A 20,415-nucleotide genomic window follows, 5' to 3' on the forward strand; every position below is an offset into this window, starting at 1 on the left:
ACTTCAAGGAGAAACAGCATAGCTCTGTGTAGTTAAGTGTTTAACATGTTAATGGAGCTGTGCCCTTGAAGTTATTCCACCTGTGAGGCTCTTTGCAACTTCTTTAAAATAGACTCTGTTGGCAATTTTATTGACCTCCTTCCCTGTCAAATCTCAAAGAGAAGTCAGCTCTTAATCCACCTCTTAATATTTCTCCAACTATGTTTCAGTTTTCCTGTTGGTTGCTTCTGATTTGTAGTATCTACAAATTTTGAGAAGTTACTTGTGAAACACGATAATTTAAAGTAGTAAGCCTCACTTGACACAAACACATCCATGTTTTTAATAAAAGTGGGAAGGTGCCTGCATTTCCTGCCTGCAGGGAGAAATGCAGCAGAGTTCTCCTCTCCACCATCTTAGAGGACGTTTTGTTGCTGGTAGTTGTTTTCCTTGGTTTTGTTCAGTGTTCTTTTTGTATTTTAAGACTTTCACAGCACTTTTATAGCTTTTAGAGCAGGAAAATTGATGGGAACATACAGAGATTTCTTATGAATCTGCTGTCCCAATACAAGCAGAGCTTACCCCATTATCATGGTGATAAACATCCCCCCACTAAAGTGGTACATTTGTTATAATTGATGAACCTCTATTGGCACCTCATTAATATCCAAAGTTTATAAGGTTACATTAGGGTTCACTTTTGGTGGTGTTCATTCTCTGAGTTGGGACAAATGTATACAGTGTTACATATACATCATAGTATCGTGGGGTGTTTTCACTGTCCTAAAAATCTTCAGTGTTTTGCCTATTATCTCCCCCACCCCAGTCCCAGCAACTCCTGATCTTTTTAATGGGTTCTTGGTTCTCCAGAATGTCATATAATTGGAATTGTACAGTATGTAGCCTTCTCAGATTGGCTTATTTCACTGAGTAATGTGCATTTAGGATTCTTCATGGCTTGATGTGGGTCATTTCATTTTAGTACTAAATAATATCCCATTGCTTGGATGTAGCACATTTTATTTATCCACTTATCTCCTGAAGGACATCTTGGTTGCTGCCAACGTTTGGTAATTAAGAACAAAGCAGTGATAAACATCTGTGTGCAGGTTTTTTATGTGGACATAAGTTTTCAACTCCTTTGGGTAAATACAAAGGAGTATGATTGCTTTATTACATGGTAAGAGTATATTTAATTTTTAAGAAACCACTGTATATTAAAGTATCTGTCCTATTTTGCATTTCCACTACCAGTGGATAGGTGTTTGTGTTGCCCCACATCCTTGTAAGCCTTTGTATTTTGGCCAAAAAGGTGTCCTATCGTCTCACATTGTTTTAATTTATATTTCCCTCATGGCATGTGATGTGTAGCATCTTTTCATATGTTTATTTGCCACCTCTATATCTTCAGTGAGGTTTCTGTCAAGGTCTTTGACCCATTTTTAATCAATTTTTAGGTTTTTTTAATTGAGTCTTAAGAGTTTTTTCTATATTTTGGATAAAAGTCCTTTATCAGATTTGTCTTCCTCAAATATTTTTTTCCCCTAATCTGTGGCTTGTCTTTTTTATTCTCTAGATAATATCTTTTGAGAGCATACATTTTGAATGTTAATGATATCCAGATTATCAGCTGTTTCTCTCATGGATCCTGCCTTTGGTGTTGTATTTAAAAAGTGATCCAACCAAACCCAAGTTCATCTATATTTCTCTTATGTTATCTTCTAGGAGTTTGATAATTTTGCATTTTACGCTTAGGCAGGTGACTTATGCTGTCTCAGCATTATTTGTTGAAAAGTCTGTCTTTGCTCTATTGTATTACCTTTGCTCCTTTATCAAGTTATCAACTGACTTTTTATGTGGGTTTATATCTGGACACTCTTATGCTGCGCTGATGTATTTGGCTGTTCTTTACCAATACCAAACAGTCTTGATTACTGTAGATTTATAGTAAGTTTTGAAGTCAGGTAGTGTCAGTCCTTCAGTTTTGTTCTCCTTCAATAGACTGTTGGCTATTCTGGGTCTTTTGTCTCGAGAAACTTTAGAATCAGTATGACAATATCCACAAAATAACTTGCTAGGATTTTGACTGGGGTTGCAGTGAATCTATAGATCAAGTTGGGAGAACTTTTCTTTCTCACTTTGAGTTCCTTCCTAAATTCCTGTAAACTGAGGCTTCTGGAAATATGACTGGATAAACAGAAAATGACAGTATTGTTTTCATACTACATTCTTCATATAAGCTTTTGTTTATTATCTCAAAGGGAACAAAGGTACAGGTACTGCAAAATATTACGAACATAAATCATTTATACTTATCCTGTAAAATTCATTACATACGGATCTGTGTGTATGTGAGTGTGTGTGTAAATATTTCTGTAGTGAATACCTTCTGAATAATATTCTGTATAGGCTATTGTTTAAAGATTTTAGGTCTTGTTATGTTCTCAAAATAATATAGGAAAAGAACAAATAATATAAAGGAAAATACTTAGAATATTATATATTTTGTGATAAATATCGTTAATTTTCATGCATTTAGAGAGAAATGTTGACCTTATAACAGGCCTTCTCATCATTCTTAAAATATGTGTCTCTCTGTTGCTCACATATGAGAATTCATTAAGTGAAAATCTCGTTAGAAATATTATAATATTGACTTTGATTGTCTCCGGGATTGTCAGAAATCTCATCTTATTAGTAATTGGAGAGGTTTCCTCTTGTCCTGTTTTTATTAATAGCCTGGCTGGGTTTGAGGTTTTTTACCAAACTTTTTCCCATTTCCATAATAATGGATCTTATTAAAGCTTTTATAAAATCACTCCTTAAAAGGTATGGATAAAATGAAGAATGATGAAACTAGAATAGTCCCTGATTATTATTGGTAATTGCTGAGCATGCTAAGACAGGCTTTTGACTACTTTACTTTCTGGACCCTTTCTCTCAGAATTTTCTGTTAAAATTACAAATTTGGATCTCTTTATTCATTTTGGTAATCATTAGCATCCTATTCTAAATGCTAAATAATTCTGTAAGTTTTGTCAGAGAAATGAAGAATAGCATTTATGCACTTCAGGAAGCGAAGAACTGGGGATAGTTGATATGTAGACAGAAAGGAATCAAATGTAGTCTTTGAAATGTCTAGAGCACCAGGATTCCAATTTGTTAAAGACATACTCATCGGCTACTAGTATTAAAGAACTTATGGGAAATTAGAGAAGAATGCTGGTGTGCTGATAATACAGGTACCCAGCTTTTGCATTTTGATAGGATTTGAAATGAAAAAAAGACAATTTAAAGTTCTGAAAGCAAATGTAATACTAGAGAAAAGTGAATATTACCTAAAATCAGGGTAGAGGAATAGAATTATATAAATCAGCTATTCTGTGACTTGAAAGCAAGGTTCCATTCTTTGCAACTCTTGCAGTTACCTCTATATATAAATGAATTTTAATATTGTGCAGTAAGTTCTGTCCACATCCTATTTCTTTTATTTTACTAGTTAACTTTTGCATAGCTTTTTATTTTGTTACCCTATCTTTATAAAATGGATAGATAGAGATGAAGGAATAACAAAGAAAGGAATTCATTTAAGGCAGTGGCAAAAAAGACAGGATCCTTTTAAGAATCCCTTGATTAAAGACTGACTGTTTATTATACTAATTAAATTTTACTTATTCATTAGGAGATTAAAACCAGAAGAGCAGAAGTAAAATCTCTACCATAAAATAATTAGAAAATAAATTAAACTGAGAAAAACATTTATAACAGTTAAAACATAGAGAGATTTACTATCCCAATAAATAAAGAGCTCGTTCACATCAATGAGGGGTAAATAAAATATATGATAGATAGTGGGACAAAAATATAAAATGCTAGTAACCAAGAGAAGAAATGCACATGGCAAATAAAAATTGTAATTTTTTTCTAACTATTTGTTAAAGAAATTCAAATTTAAACATCAATGTGGGCCATTAAAATATCAGTCAAGTATCAAAGTAAACAGAAATTTAAAACTAAATATACTCTATGCTTTTGAGGTTTGAGCAGTGGTAAAATAAATCGGCTTTACCATCAGAATATCAAAAGGGTCTTATGAATATTTCTAATCTTTTACCTAGTTATGAGTTTATTTTCTTATACTCAAAATTTTCTAGGATTTTTTATTTAAAAGATGAAATGTATATGATCAAAGATTTATGTTATAACTTAAGAAAAATTGAAAGCAGCATTAGCGTTCATAGCAAGGGAATAGTTATATAAATGTTGGTATATCCATATAATTCACACTTTAAAATTACATTTATGAGGAATGTTTAGCTACTTCAATGTACAGTAGGTTTAAAAATGTATATATGATTAGGAACCATCACCAATGGCTGTGTGTAGATGTTTTTAAAACACCTATATATTTTACTGTAATTCCAAAATTTTATTCAGTGAACTTACGTTCTTAATAATGAGGACGAAAAATGAAATGGAAACCCAATTGAAAGGAGTGGAGTGCCCACACCAGTAAAGCATATTTAGTATGATAATAAGTTTGACAACGTACATCCCCCTAAACTTCATGAATCTACTCTTGCTCTTAAACTAATACTCCTATTAAACTACTATTCAATATGTTTTATCTGCATGTATTTTTATAGAGAACAGAAGTGTTAGTGATTATGCGATTTACTGGACAAATCAGTAAGATGTGATTAAGTTAGCACAGTTGACAGTCTTAAAATTTAAACCTGAGGATTGGTTCCAGTATTGTTTGTTGTTGTTTTCACCCATCACTTACATCACTATATCACTCCCTATATCACTTATCAGAAGTAGAGAAAAATAAATGACCCAAGTGACTTTTGGATGAGTGTTAGACCTGTGGAAGAGGGGAGAGTGAAGGGCTGAGAGGAATGTTTTTTGAATCCATGTGGAAGTAATATAAATCAGTAGACTGGAGATGACTGGACCTGTCCCTTCATCACATCTTGGCTTTATAGACATTTGTTGTACCTGATGACACTTATAACAGGGAAATTCTGAGAGCCTAGAAACTAAAGTTCTTTGAAAGACCATTAAATATTCAAATATTATATAGAGACAGAGGAATACTATAAAGAACAAATAACTTGGCTCTACATTAAATCAGTCTACTTTGTTTCTCTTTCTTTTCAGAAGGGTAAAAGGGCAAAATGTCTTTTTCTGTAAGTTGAACTGCTGTTTTTTATTTAATCTTTATTTTATTTTTTCCATTAACGTTTATTCCCTTCATAATCCTCTCCCTTGAGCAACTGCCATGCTATTGTCCATGTCCATGAGTCTGTTTTCCTTTTTGCTCAATCCCTTTACCCCCTCACCTCCCCATCCCAGCTGTCATCCTGCTCTCCATCTATGAATCTGTCCCCATTTTCCTTGTTAGTTTAGTTTGTTCATTAGATTCCACACATGAGTGAAATCATATGGTGTTTGTCTTTCTCTGACTGGCTTATTTGACTTAGAAGAATGTTCTCCAGGTTCATCCATATGGGGTCACAAAGGGTAAGTTTTTCTCCTTTTTTTAACAGCCACGTACTATTCCATTGTGTAAATGTCCTATAGCTGTTTTATCCATTTATCTACTGATGGGCATTTGGGCTGCTTCCATATCTTGGTGGTTGTAAATAATGCTGCAATGAGTGCAAGAGTGCTTATGTTCTTTCAAATTAGAGTTTTGAGTTTCTTCGAGTATACTCTCAGAAGTAGGATATCTGGGTCAAAAGACAGATCCATTTTTAATTTTTTTGAGGTGTGCCCATACTGCTTTCAACAGTGGCTGTGCCAGTCTGTATTCCCACCCACAGTGCAAAAGGGTTCCCGTTTCTCCACATCCTCTCGAGCACTTGTTTGTTGATTTATTGATGATGGCCATTCTGACTGGTATGAGATGATGTCTCATTGGGGTTTTAATTTGCATTTATTTGTTAATTAGTGATGTTAAGCTTATTTTCATATGTCCATTGGCCATCTGTATGTCCTTTTTGGAGAACATATAGCAGTGTCTATTTAGGTCTTTTGCCCATTCTTTCATGGGGTCGTTTGTTTTTTGGTGTTGAGCTTTGTAAGTACTACATAAATTTTGGATATTAATTCCTTATCAGATGCATTGGCAGATATGTTCTTCATTCTGTGTGTTGTCTTTTTATTTTGTGGATGATTTCCTTTGCTGTGAGAAAACTTTTTAGTTTGATGTAATCCCATTTGTTTATTTTTCTTTTGTTTCCCTTGCCTGGGGATATAGAGCCGATAAAATACCGCTATGAACTGTGTCTGAGATTTTGTTGCCTATGTTTCCTTCTATGATTTTTATGGTTTTGGGTCTAATATTTAAGTGTTTGATCCATTTAGAATTTATTCTTGTATGTGGTAAAAGAAGATTGTCTAGTTTCATTTTTCTGCTCTTCTCTGTCCAATTTTCCCAACACCATTTATTGAATAAACTATTTGTAGCCCATTGTATGAGCTTGTTTCCTCTGTTGCATATTAATTGGCTAGAAAGGTTTATTTCTGGGCTTTCTATTCTGTTCCATTGGTGTATGTGTCTGTTTTCATGCCAGTACCATGCCTATTTGATTACTAACCCTTATAATATAGCTTGATATTAGGTAGTGTTATGATTCCTCCAACTTTGTTCTTCTTTCTCAGGATTGCTGTTGCTTTGCTATGTGGGTCCTTTTGTGGTTCCATGTAATTTTTTGAAATATTTGTTTCAGTTCTGTGAAATACATCAGTGGAATCTTGATAGGAATTGCTTTGAACCTAGGTTGCTTTGGGTAGTATGGACATTTTAATAATTTTAACTCTTCCTATCCATGAACACAGTATGTGCTTCCATTTATTTGTATCTTCTTCATTCTTCAGTGTCTTTTAATTTTCCATGTACAGGTCTTTTACATCCTTGTTTAGGTTTATTTCTAGGCACTTTATTCTTTTTGTAGCAATTATGAATGGGATTTTTTTTCTCAATTTCCCTTTCCTTTAGTTTGTTATTGGCATATAAAAATGCAACTGATTTCTGGTCATTAATTTTGTATCCTCCTACTTTCCTGAATTCATTTATCAGTTCTAGTAGTTTCTTGGTGGAATCTCTATGTACAGTACCATGTTATGTGCAAATAATAACAGTTTTACTTCTTTCTTTCCAATTTGGATGCCTTTTATTTCTTCCTCTTGTTTGATTTCTGTGGCTAGGAATTCTAGTACTATTTGAGTAAGAGAGGTGAAAGTAAACATCCCTGTCTTGTTCCCAGTCTTAAGAGGAGCACTTGTAGTTTTTGCCCTTTGAGTATAATGTTGGCAGTGGGTTTGTCATGTATGGCCTTTATTTTGTTTAGGTATGTTTCTTCTATTCCCACTTTGCTGAGAGTTTTTATCATAAATGGGTTCTAGATTTTATCAAATGCTTTATTTCTTCATCTGTTGATATGATCATGTGGTTTTTAACCTTCATTTTGATTATGTGGTGAATCACATTTATTGATTTGCGAATGTTGTACCAACCTTGCATCCCTGGAATAAATCCCACTTGATTATGATGTATGGTCTTTTCGATGCATTGCTGTCTTCAGTTTGCTAAGATTTTGTTGAAGATTTTAGTGTCTGTGTGCATCAAGGATATTGGCCTATAATTTTCTTTCTTTGTGGTATCTTTCTCTGGTTTTGGCATTAGAATGATGCTGGCCTCGTAAACTAAGTGTGGGAGCTTTCTGTACTCTTGAATTTTATGAAATAGTTTGAGGAGAGGTGTTAGTTCTTGGGAGGCTTGGTAAAATTCACATGTGAAGCCTTCCATCCCAGGGCTTTTGTTTGTTGGGAATTTTTTGATTACTGCTTCAATTTCACTAGGCCTAATCTGCCTATTCAGATTCTCTTGATTCTTCCTGATTTAGTTTTGTAAGATTGTGTGTTTCTAGGAATTTTTGCATTTCTTTCAGTTGTCCAGTTTGTTGCCATATAAGTTGTTCATTATATTTTCTTACAATCCTTTGTATTTCTTTAGTGTCAGTTGTTATTTCTCCTCTTTCATTTCTCATTTTATTTATTTGGGTCCTCTCTCGTTTTTTCTTGAGTCTGGTTAAAGGTTTGTCAGTCTTTTTTATCTTTTTAAAGAACCAGCCCTTAGATTCATTGATATTTTGTATCATTTGTTAGGCTCTATTTCATTTATTTCTGCTCTGATCTTTATTATTTCCTTCCTTCTACTAACTTTGGGATTTGTTTGTTGTTCTATTTCAAGCTCCTTTAGGTGTAAAGTTAGTCATTCACTTGAGCCTTTTCTTGTTTCTTAGATAGGCTTGCCATGCTATGAATGTCTCTCTTATTGCTTTCCCAGTGTCCCACAGATTTTGGATGGTTGTGTCCCCATTTTCATTTGTTTTAAGGTATCTTTTGTCTTCTCCCTTGAGCTCGTTAGCTGATAAGTTTTAATGTCATTAATTTTTAATGGTCACATCTAGAAATTTAATTATGAGCTACAGTATGAAGTATTGTGATAGGCTTTTTTATCCCCAGGTTTTCAAGTAGGAAGGAAATAAAAATGGTAATTATTTAAATAAATTTAAAGTGACCTTTTATGTGACCCTCTACAAAAAATGTTTACAAGTGTTCATAGTTAGCATTGAATATAACCAACAATAACATTTAATGCAAATATTCAGTCTTTTAGTTGCAGAATTGTTCATAGAGATAGCAAAATGTTAGGCAAAGCTACGGTATTATTACCAAAAAGGCATTGTTAAATCATCTGCACATACTTGGGAATTTCACTATAATTTAGGAGAACTCAAAAAATAAGTTACGGTGAATTTAATCCACATAATAAATATAAAATGTTTTTATTCCTTTATATACAAATATATCCTTCATACAATTCTTGTGCCTAAGTCAACTTACAAATACGGTAATGCTTCAAGATGAATAGTCTTCAGAACGATAGTCTAAAGAAGGACCTTGAGAATACAGTATGAATTGTGCTACAGCAAGGTCTTCTTCCACTCACATTCACAAAACTGTAAGACAGTTTGCTTGTTGGGAAATATCCAGATATTCAAGGTTATTGCTGTTCCACACACATTGATTTGGATGTCTGTCTTGATGATTTTCACTATACCCCTTCAAAGTCTGATAATTCACTCATTTCAAATAAAATCCACCCCATTATTTATACATAGTAGGAATTTGGTAACTGTTTGAATACTATCAGTTAAAGTGGACCTCAGGTTCTGATGGTAATGGGCTGTTGGCGCTATCAGAATTCCCCTTCCTGTTACAGGGAATGAGGTTAGCAGGGAGATAGTTGTGGAAGCAAAGTGCTTGGAGGAGAATAGGTCTTGTTCAGTAGTCTTTGCAGTCTGTGCACTTGGAACTGAAAAAGTTCTCTGCAAGTACCTAAATTAATGAAGTACTGTTCTTTTTGTGTGTATATGTATTTTGCTTGGGGTAGAAATAAACTGCTTGGAGTAGAAGTTGTGTGAATAGATTTGCTTCTTGAGTATTTTTTGTAAAGGATAAGTCAGATCAACAAAATATTTTTATTAAAGTCTGCTTGCTGTCAGAGAATGTAATTTACTCTAAAGGGAATTGTGGGGAACTAGATGTCCTGTGACATCCCCTGGTCTGAAATTCTGGGATACTGTGATGCACACACAGAGCTTTACATCGGTAATTCTTTTTCTTTTCTCTATGATCTTTTTTGGATAGATTTAATTCCATAGGGTTCAAATTCATGACCATGTTAGGAAGGCCCCATGATTTTATGGGTAGAATTGTAATTTTGTTAAGAATCACTAAGTGCATATTTTCTCTTTCAACTTAGTAACAATTGAAAAAATTCTGTCTGATCACAGGTAAGAGAAAAAGCATTATGGAATTACTAAAAAGAAAAGGTTTTTAAAATTGTCAGGAAGTTATGTCTGAATGCATTGACCTATTTTAAATTATTTGATCAATTGAGAGAGACAAAGACTTGAGAGTGTAGCTGTGTGGTGACGATACTTCAGCATATCTGAGGTATGGTCTAGAAGCTTCTGTGTAGCCACTCAAATTTATTTTAAAAAGGAGTCATGGACATGGGCAACAGTGTGGTGATTGCAGGGGTGGGGTGGGGAGTAGAAGGGCGAAAAATGGTATTGGAAAAAATATGATTTTAAAAAACAGGTTTATAAGGGGAGCATGACTCCTTAAGTGTGGGCTGTGCATAATGACTTCCTTGCAAAGAGTACAGTAGGGAAAGGGGAAGAAAAGAAGGTACCTGCAGAGTTTATGGGGAAGAAAAGAAACCTTAACAGTGAATATATAGCCAGGTAATCAAGGTCAACATCAACAGTGATGAATCATATTGATAGTGTGGACGCTTGACATGAAGTGGTTAAAATGTTACTTTACCTCTGTCATCTTCCTTCCAAAAACCAACAACCCCTGTCTAAACATGAGGAAAACAGATGAAATCCAATTTTAATTAATTAGGAAAAAATGTTTATATAGTGTAATTAGGTGTCAATGTGAACACAAATCTGTTATCCTATCTCAGTTAGATAAAGACAGAATGGCTAACCCTTTCTCAGTGTTGCCGTGTTTGAAGTAAATTGTCAGTTGTTGACATTGACTACTCCTATAAAGGTGAATAATGTTAGGGGAAAAATGATTTAACAACAAGCTTAAAACTCTTTACAAATGCTGATATTAGGAAACAGATGAATATCAAAGCATGCTAAATTGATGCAGTGAGTGTAAAAATTACTCCTAGATCTCTGAAAAAGCTAGTAACAGCCTAGAAAAGAAAACTGCCTAATATTTCAGAATAGAATGATAATGAAGTAGAGAGGCTACATGATTTATTAGTATGGCTTTTATACCAAGTAGCAGTCAGGTTAGTTCACAATTAAACAAACAAACAAACACACACACACAAAAACCTTACAGGGTGGAAAGGATTATGCGAGGTCTGTCCAGAAGGTATCCAGCCATGTAATATGAAAAATAGAGACACATTTTGAAGAAGATACAAGCTACAAGAAAGATTATACATAGGACAGTGAGGCCTCACTCCCCTTCAAAGTAGGCACCTTGGGACCTCATACAGTTCTCCCAGTTGCTATCAGCTGCCCTGTGGTACTTTCCTGAATCTCATTGACAGTCTGAAATCTCTTCCCTTAAATGGTGAATTTAGTTTTGGGAAAAGCCAGAGTCCCAGGGCAGGAAAACTGGGCTGTAGTGAGACTGAGTCACCTCAGTGATTTGATGTTTTTCTGAAACACTCTGCACAAGACATGGTGCAATGAGTGGGTACGTTGTCATGATGAGCCTGCCAATAACTAGTTACCTATAGCTGTGGCCTCCTGAATCATCTGAATAGAAATAGTTTCCACGGAGGAAGGTTCAAGCCTAACGCAAAATTTGATGCAGATTCATTGCTCCACTTGCTCAGTCATTTTGAATGTGATGGCCACACCATAAGTACACTAACTCAACGGCATCTACTGCTGACTAGTATAGTGAAGTCGTCATTGTTCATACATATGCGTTCCAGTCCACACTCCTTGGCTGCCAGGTTATCTCGATGTGGCACAAACTGTCTTGTTATATTAACAGTGGTTGGACTTTTTTCCAGACATACTGTATAATACATAGAAATAGAAGTACTATATTTTTACCATGTATAATGCACACGTTAGTCCAGTTTTTTGAGGGGAAAATAAGAATGTGGTTTATACATAGGTATGATGATTACATACCATAGGTGTAATAATGGCTGTAGTAATCTCATGTATAATGGGCACAAAAATGTGGGTGCATAGTGTACACGGGAATATGTTATACATGGCAAAATATGGTACTTGTTGGCTTTTTGATGCTATCTACCAGGAAAAATGGAAAACCTGTAGTAACATAGAAATATATCAGTTTTTAGTAGAAGTACAGACTTTCCTAAACTTAGTTAATTGATTTAAAATAAAAAAACATTTAACTTGAGAATTCTTTTTCCATAAGAAGGTCTGGGAAGAAAGTACTTGGGCTCAAACCAGTTTACTTAAATAAACATTTTTTTTAACCTCACCTGATTTAATTGGTGTGTGAGAAAAGAGACTATACACCTTATGCATACATATTTTAAATGGAGCGAAATGGTTTTTCACTTGTAGAATGTGCTATAAATCAAAGAGGGAAGAAAATAGTATAATCCAGATAACCAAAAACAATGTGTATTACTGCATTGTGTGTTTTTGGTTTCCTCATAGAATGTAGATGGGTTTCCAGAATAGTGTCTGCATCCGAATTGTTTTTAAACTATGCTTTTGCTGTTCTTTTTTCTTAGGCCCTTTCTGCAATATGTAGGAGAAACTTACCCATCTATTTTTTACATAACACTGCCCTCCAGGGACAATGTGAGTTCTTCCCGTCTATTAATCATATTTAACTAAGTTTATTTCAACAGATGCTCAATGTCAGACACCTTCTCAAAACCAAATATCTTCCTTAGGAAAGGTATTCACTCTACATGTCAAAAAAGCGCATCTTTGTCTTTTTTTTATTCTAGTGCACTGACAGGCAGAATTCACCAGTCACCTCACCAGGGTCATCTCCGCTTGCACAGAGAAGAAAGCCACAACCGGACCCTCTCCAGATCCCACATCTAAGCCTGCCTCCCGTGCCTCCTCGCCTGGATCTAATTCAGAAAGGCATAGTTCGGTCTCCATGTGGCAGCCCAACAGGTTCACCGAAGGTAAATTGATTTACTACAAACAGATAATGATTTTATATGACAGCTATTGATTGCTCAGGTTCTTTTAAATTGCATTTGTCATATTTCTTGTGCTCTTGTTTCTGAACAACTCTGATGGGTTTCTCATTTTGTTTATGGTGAGCCCACTATTATATTCCTTGCTTTCTTATTGTAAAATTACATAATTTCAAAGATCGCACATGTCTGTAATGGCCCCCTGATTTGCTAAAATAAAGTACAGTTATTCTGTAAAATGTATTTAAAATGATATGTATTAAACTACTCTCATTAAAAGATATTTTACAGTCATTTTCATAGTGTCATGACAAGAAAAATGTGATGGAAGTATATTTGCATAAGGGCTTAAGGTATAATGAATTATCACCCATGTTTCAAGGTGACTCAGAAGAGGGAATTGCATGTACTTTTTATACCTAAAGCAATGATTATAAAGAATTATAATATTTGCAGAGTAATTACATTACTGTTTAATATTAAAGACATAATTCTAACTCAGTAAATCTAAGCTCACAGTTTTAGTTCTGTGTGGATTTTTTTTCCAAATTTGGTAAAGGCATATTTTGCTTTATTAAATGCAAGATTTAAAAATTAATTCCATTTGGCAATATGCTTTACAGTCTAAAATTAGTTGGAAGAACAATATTTTATTGGTATTTGTTTCTCCACATTACAGCTTAGTTTTAAGATCATATTAACACTTCTTAGGATGTTATTTCGGGAGAATTGTGTAAACACGTAACACACTCCTTTTCACTCTATCAAAAGCACAAATCAGGTGAACCATGTAATTATATAAAAGTAAAAGCTATGCAAGTTATGTAGATTCAATTCAAGAACATATATGCCTTCATATTCCCATTAAAAAATCACTGATTTGTTGTTGTCTTCTCTTTTTTTCATTATAAGGGTCCATAAAATTCAAGTGAGGTCCATAAATAATGCTTCTCTATTTTCTGTAATTTTTCAGTATTCTAGTGCTAATCGATAAAGAACCAGAGCACATTTGCCCCTTTTCACTTGTTTTATATTGCAGCAGTAAACAGAGAAATGGCAAAACCAACAGTGTTTTGGAGATTACAAATCAGGTTGCTCTTTAAAAAAAATAAAAGAACAACAGCTTTGTTTCTTCTGTCTCTCCCAATTCATAGAAATGTGCAAATAAATTACAACTCAATATTATTTTAATGTCAACCATTCAAAATCATCATGTAATTTTGTTATTCTGCTACTTCTTGTATAGTCTTTATAATTTTAATATTTCAGTTTATATATTTATTTCTACAAAAATTTCTAATGAAATATATTTATATGAGTCTTCCATTAACTTTTAAAAATTTCATTAACTGGTAATAAACAGAAACTTAAAGATGACATAGGAATCTAATAAAGCTCCATTATGGCTTAGAAAACAAAAGCAATAATATAGTAGTCTGGAAGTTATTTCAGTGCCTGGTACAATATTGATTTTTTTTTTCCTCTGGTGTCTCCCTAGTCTTCTCCTTGCATGGTGAGAAAACAGGATAAACCACTCCCAGCACCACCTCCTCCCTTAAGAGATCCTCCTCCCCCTCCACCTGAGAGACCCCCTCCAATCCCACCTGACAATAGACTGAGTCGTCACTTGCATCCTGTGGAGAGTGTGCCTTCCAGAGACCAGCCAATGCCTCTTGAAGCCTGGTGCCCTCGGGATATATTTGGGACTAATCAATCAGTAGGGTGTCGACTCCTAGGGGAAGGCTCTCCAAAGCCTGGAATCACAGCGAGTTCGAATGTAAATGGAAGACACAGTAGAATGGGCTCCGATCCAGTGCTAATGAGGAAACACAGGCGTGATGATTTGCCTTTAGAAGGAGCCAAGGTAAGAAATACACAAATCTGCTCCAACTCTTCTGATAGGAGGTAGTATAAAAGGTTGGGCAGTGTGTTTTTTTGTTTAGTGTGCTACTTCCCTGCAGATCTTTCATTAATTCCAAGTTTAAATAATCAGAAGCTCATTAAATATTGAACTTAGAAAAACTCAAGAACAAGGTTCTAAGTAATGATTTCATTTTAATGTGAAGACACTGGACAGTTTGCCGGAGATTTATTTCACCCTCCCTTATTTCATCTGCTAAATTTTTTTCCTGTTACTAACTTGGTGGGGGAATTAGCACTGTTTTTTTTTAAACTCTTCTAGTGCTACCTGATTTGAAAAAAAAAAGTTGTATAATTATAGCATATCATAAATCAGCATTGGACTTGCTGTTGCCTGGGACAGTCCATCTATGCAACCAGGTAAAATGAAACTTCTCACAAATGTAATAACACCAAGGCTAGTTCCATGTTACAAAACAAGCTGTTTCTCCATAAAACTGGGAGGGACTCACATATGTTGAGTTCTTGAGGATGTCATCACTATTGTTTATATGTCCAGGGAAAAATTATGTGTATAGAAAACCAGTGGGGCAACAGCAGAAATCACTGAGTTTAGAACTCTTAGTAGGCCCTTGACAGAGTTGCTTACATTCTCGTTTTTGCTTCCATGATATTTTTGGCTCTGAGATCAGGTAATTGCTGTCTTCCCTCACCTGAAGGAGGATTGTCTCTTTTGAAGTCTTTAATATTAAAGTGAACCCACCTTTATTTATCTTAAATTGTTAATTTAATGGACATAACTTATTCCCTCAAAGTAATGGCTTGGAGTCAATATTTACCCTATAATCAAAAAACAAAGAAATGTGAAATGTGACATGCACTCAACTCCTGTGCGTGTTTGTGTGCACATGTGTGAAGGTAAAGTGATAACGAAAACTTTGTATAACAATATATGACTTCTGTGATATTGTAGGGTAGCCAAGACATAAGAGTCAACACTGACTTGCATTCAACACAAAGGGCATGAGTGGTGGTGGTTTGTCATGACTCAGTCTCTCATCTTTTATAAATATGAAGAGCTCCAAACTTCCTCTGTCATCTAAATATGATATCATTGGAAGAGAAAGAATTTCTAAAAGCATCTTTACAGTGCTGTCTGAAAATGGAGAAATTATTATCCTCAAAAAAATACTTCCACAACTTAGAAGTCTTATTGGAGGAACCTGCCATTCTTTTTCTTTAAAAAAATTTGATTTTAGTCTCTATTACTTTTTATTCCTACATGATCACAGTTACCTTGAGAAGAGTGTTGGAATGATCTCTGACATGAATTAACTATTTATATATCAGCAGCATGTAACAATTTATTTCCTGAATGAACTTCGGAAATACTTAAAATACAATAATTATCTTAGCCAATTCACTGAAGACATCTTGTCCCAAGCTTCTTTTAAACACTGTGTTATACAGTTTTAGTGCTAACATAAACCTGTTCTTTTAAGACCTAGAATGCTGGCTGTTAATATTTGTATTGAAGATTACATTTGTGTGTCGAGTATAACAACTGTTATTTAGACTTGTTTTCATTAGAGGTAATGCTTCGAATTAAGTATTATATTCCCATTTTAAGATAAGAAAACTTGGATAAGTTCTGAAAGTTAAAATTAAATGCACATATGGAATACCATAAGGGGAATTAATAAAACTAAACACTCTATAAATGGAGTGACAACTTACTCCCTGTCACCATGTGTCTGCTCTCAGTGTGCCAGTTTCCATCATTCATTAGAACCATTTGCCCTTTTTATTTGCATCTTCACTAGATAAATGGTAAGGGAAGCAAGAATAAATTACATTTTAATTACTCCATTTGCTAGTTGTAGAGAGCTCTGAGGGAAAAGGCCCTCTTATTCATAGTTAAAATGAAGTATAAGAATTTTCTGTGACTTTCATTTACTCCCTATTCTCTTCTCCTTGCCACTTACCATAATCAAATAGCTAGCATAATACTTATTAACATGAATCTGCAAGCTAAGAGTTAACATTATTTATCTTGTTTTATTTTATTGGTATGAGATTTCTGTCCTCTAGCACTGTTTCCATTCTCTGAAATTCACAGATACTGCTCAGATCATTACTCTGTCCCTTAATAAATATTTTGTTCGCTAGTTATTTATTGTTGTTGGTTGGTTTGTTGGTGTTAATTATCTGAGGTAAAAATATTTGCACTGCAATGTTTTAAAATACCTTTGGAAACTTGAATTTTATCTACTTATTTCTAGATACTAATATTGGGTCTAACTATCTTTGTACATTCCTCTTGAAAGACTATAGAACTACTGCTATTTCTTAGGTGATAAAAACTATCTCTGACTTGTCATGTTACTTCATGTGACATTATTCTAAAATGACCATGTGTATAACAATCTGTGGAAGATGTTGCTAGATAAATACATCAAACGATTTCACTTTTTGAAATGGTGGTTTTTGCTCTTTTGGTGGTGAGGCTCGTGCTTAAATGAATGACCTTAAAACATACCTATAATCTGAAAGGCAGTCTTTCAGAAAATAAATCCTCTATGTATGTTTGTTTCATTTACAATTGTTGTTGTTGAAGGATAAATTATAGAAACATTTTGGAGGCAGTGTGTGTGTGGGGAATTACATGGGTGGGATAAGGAAAATGGGGTATTTAGGGATTTTGTACAAATAAAAAGGTGTTTCTTAATTGTGCCAAGATTCACAAGGGTATTTGTTTTCCCTCTATCTCAAGGGTTCCAAATTCTTTAACCTTAATTGTTAGATAATACCTGAATCATAAGAAATCACTTCAAACTACAAGATTAGAATTCAGTGCTATCTTGAAGCATTTAGAAAAATATTAATCTAGCATATGAGTAACCTAGAATTTACCATAAATTATGTAATAACTGAGATTATACTTCCATATGTCTAAATGTCCCCTAATGTGTTTTTATTTCTTCAGCCTATTTCAGCTATATTTCAGTTATATGAGCACTTAGGATATTCAAGACACTGTGGGGAATACAACATGAATAAAGCACAGTATAGTGAGGGGGAGACAGGTAACCATTAACTAAGAGATGAGACACAGGAATAGCATCCAGAAAATAAAACCTGGGTTTCCCAAGAAGGAAAAACATTCTAGTTGAGATGCAGGGTAAAAGAAAGAATAAAAAAGGCTTCATGCAAAAATGTGACTGGCTATAGACATTAGAAGACTGGCAGGTGTTGCTTTTGTAGACATGACAAGAAGGAATACAGTGGAAGTGAGAAAACATGCATAGACTAGGAAGTCAATTTTGAACCGAATGTAGGGCATAAGGACAAGGTAAACATGATAGGCAAAACTCTGGCAATGTAGATTAAAACCAGTTATGGAGTGTCATATTCTACACGAGCTATCTCTAATTTGGTAGACAGCAAAGCCCATTTAAAGGGGTTTTTTTGTTTTTGTTTTTGAGGTTTTTTTTTTTGACAGAGGAGTAGTAGAATCAGAATATTTAAGTTGATAGCATGTTCAATGGCCTTGTGGTAGATTTGGGACAGTGAGCTAGGAAGGCAGAAGAGAAAGGTCTTTCCTTAAGAGTTAAAGAAGGCCTGAAACAGGGAGATCTCAATCTGAACTGCTGTGGTTGACACTGATATTGGCCAAAAGGTCCTTATGCTTTTTTTTTCGTAAAATAAAATACACATTATTTTCATTGTCACCAATAACTATTGATTTGGATATTTTGAGTATGTTGGCTATCTCCCACATGGTATAAGGTTGACTGTTCTCAATTAATGTCTATTTGATAGCTACCAATTTCAGCTGGTCTCCTGGAGCATCATCCAATGAGAAGTCTCCAGCATGAAACTGGGCAGAACAAAACTGCTTTTCACATGTTTGATCAGCCACAGCATCTTTTCCGTGCATGACACAATTTTTTTTTTTTTGCATTTCAGTTGCATTTTTATCTTTCTTGAAATAATAAAGCATGATGTGCCAAAAATGGTACATATTTTCTTCCATTTTCAATAATAAAATGGCTACATAAAAATTCACCAGTTTTGATAAATTGCTTTTTTTTTATGCAGGCTGATGTGACAGCTGTCACAATACAATCTAACAAAATTATTTTGAATGAAGTTAAAGACAACTAAGTGTTACTAGAGCCATTGTTTGGGGAAAAAAACAAACTTTTTGGCCAACCCAATACTATCAATCTACACATTTGAAGAACTAGAGTTTTCTCCTATTTGCAGACAGGCCTTTCAGATTTCTAGGTCAAATAAAACACTTATTTTTAATTCAAAAACCTGTGACTTATTGCACTCCCTCAGGTAGTGGCAGCTAAAGTGGTTTTAAGTTTAATGAAGTGGATACAGGTGGGATCATGGAATTCAATATGAAACAATGTTAAATCTTTTCATTCCACCACTAGCAGGTAATATAAATAAGCACTTTCGGTGAACAGAAGTATGAACATCATCTTAGTACCTGTATATTTAGGTCCTTCGCTGTTTGCACATATATGTAACCTCTATCAAGTAGGAAAAAAATTATTAAGAATTACTTGTTTGGTATTAGGCATATTGTGTACAAGATCAGCCATTAAACACATAGTGTGTATTTACTGAGAGGATGTCAGTAAACTAATGAGTTTCTTCCAGCCATACCAAAGGAAAGTCATTTCATTGGTTAATACCTCCATTAATAAGGTCATCAAAGCCCATCAGCAGTCAATTTTCATTCTAGCCATTCTGTATGTACAACACTGACAGAATGGAATGGAAATCGGAGAGGCTTTGTACTGAGGCTCAATGTGGCATGAATGCTCTTCCACAGAACATAGCTACGCAGAACATAAGCAAAATATCAGCGCATGCCAAGAACCAAATGAATGGCTCAGAAAAGACACATTGGCATTTCAGAGGCAGGAGAAATCCTTCAGTTACTGTGTGTTAATAACAATGTGTCTAATGCAGCCAAAGTGCTGGTTATATTTGAAAGCATATTAATAGAGTGTTTCACGAAATTAGGGCAAGTCACTTAACTTACTTAGGTTATTGCTCTCCTAGAATAACTACATCATTAACTGTGCTTCATGGTTTTACTGCTGACAGACACCATTGCCTGTGTGACTTGTTGAAATTTAATGAACATACCCACAATGTTGTGTACACTTTATTATTAATATAGTTATTCTTTCATTTACCTAATGTGCAAGTAAAAGCACTTTTAGTATCAGTAATTTTTTTAATATATTGATATTTCCTTTTGTACATGTTCACAATGTTCTGATTATAAAATTATGGTTGGTTTATTGTTAGAGCTAACGTAACAAATTATTGTTTCCATATCTCCCTTTTATAGCTGCTGAAGTTTTATTAATCAGTACATTAGATACTTTCTTTTAATAAAACAAATTACTGCATATAAAATTCATACTACACTTTCCAGAATGAAATTTTATATGTATTTGTGACAGAAACAACAAGGAGATTTGATTGCAAAAGTCTTACATTGTACCCATTCCAGCAGCATGCACAGGACTCCCTTCAAGAATGACTTTAAATGTTCATTAACACAATGGAGCATTTGTGGTCTCATACATGTGTTTTGTGTTAAGGGCATTTTTATATGTTAAAGGTTTTTATTGACCTTTGCAATGATTAATATGTACTCGGAATTTTTTTTCTCTGTCGCAAAGTTCAGAAACAGCCTTGTTCTGTTATTTGGTTTATAGTCAGAAGCCTGTGATAAAGTTATTTCATTTAAAGATATATTTTCTCATAGTGTAACTATAATA

The 20,415-nt window shown here is 34.3% G+C and overlaps 1 protein-coding gene across 1 annotated transcript in view; it reads left to right on the forward strand.

Moving 5' to 3' along the window:
• CBLB (Cbl proto-oncogene B) overlaps window positions 1-20,415 on the forward strand; it is a 207,846-nt gene that overhangs the window by 146,032 nt on the left and 41,399 nt on the right. Inside the window, exons 11-12 of the mRNA XM_054577335.1 lie at window positions 12,539-12,724; window positions 14,238-14,603. Coding sequence (XP_054433310.1) covers window positions 12,539-12,724; window positions 14,238-14,603 — 552 coding nt within the window. The remainder of the gene's footprint in view (window positions 1-12,538; window positions 12,725-14,237; window positions 14,604-20,415) is intronic.

This window comes from Pteronotus mesoamericanus, unplaced genomic scaffold, assembly GCF_021234165.1.
Source record: "Pteronotus mesoamericanus isolate MK-2021 breed Mesoamerican mustached bat unplaced genomic scaffold, CSHL_Meso_final contig_42, whole genome shotgun sequence".
In the NCBI taxonomy this organism is placed as follows: domain Eukaryota; kingdom Metazoa; phylum Chordata; class Mammalia; order Chiroptera; family Mormoopidae; genus Pteronotus; species Pteronotus mesoamericanus.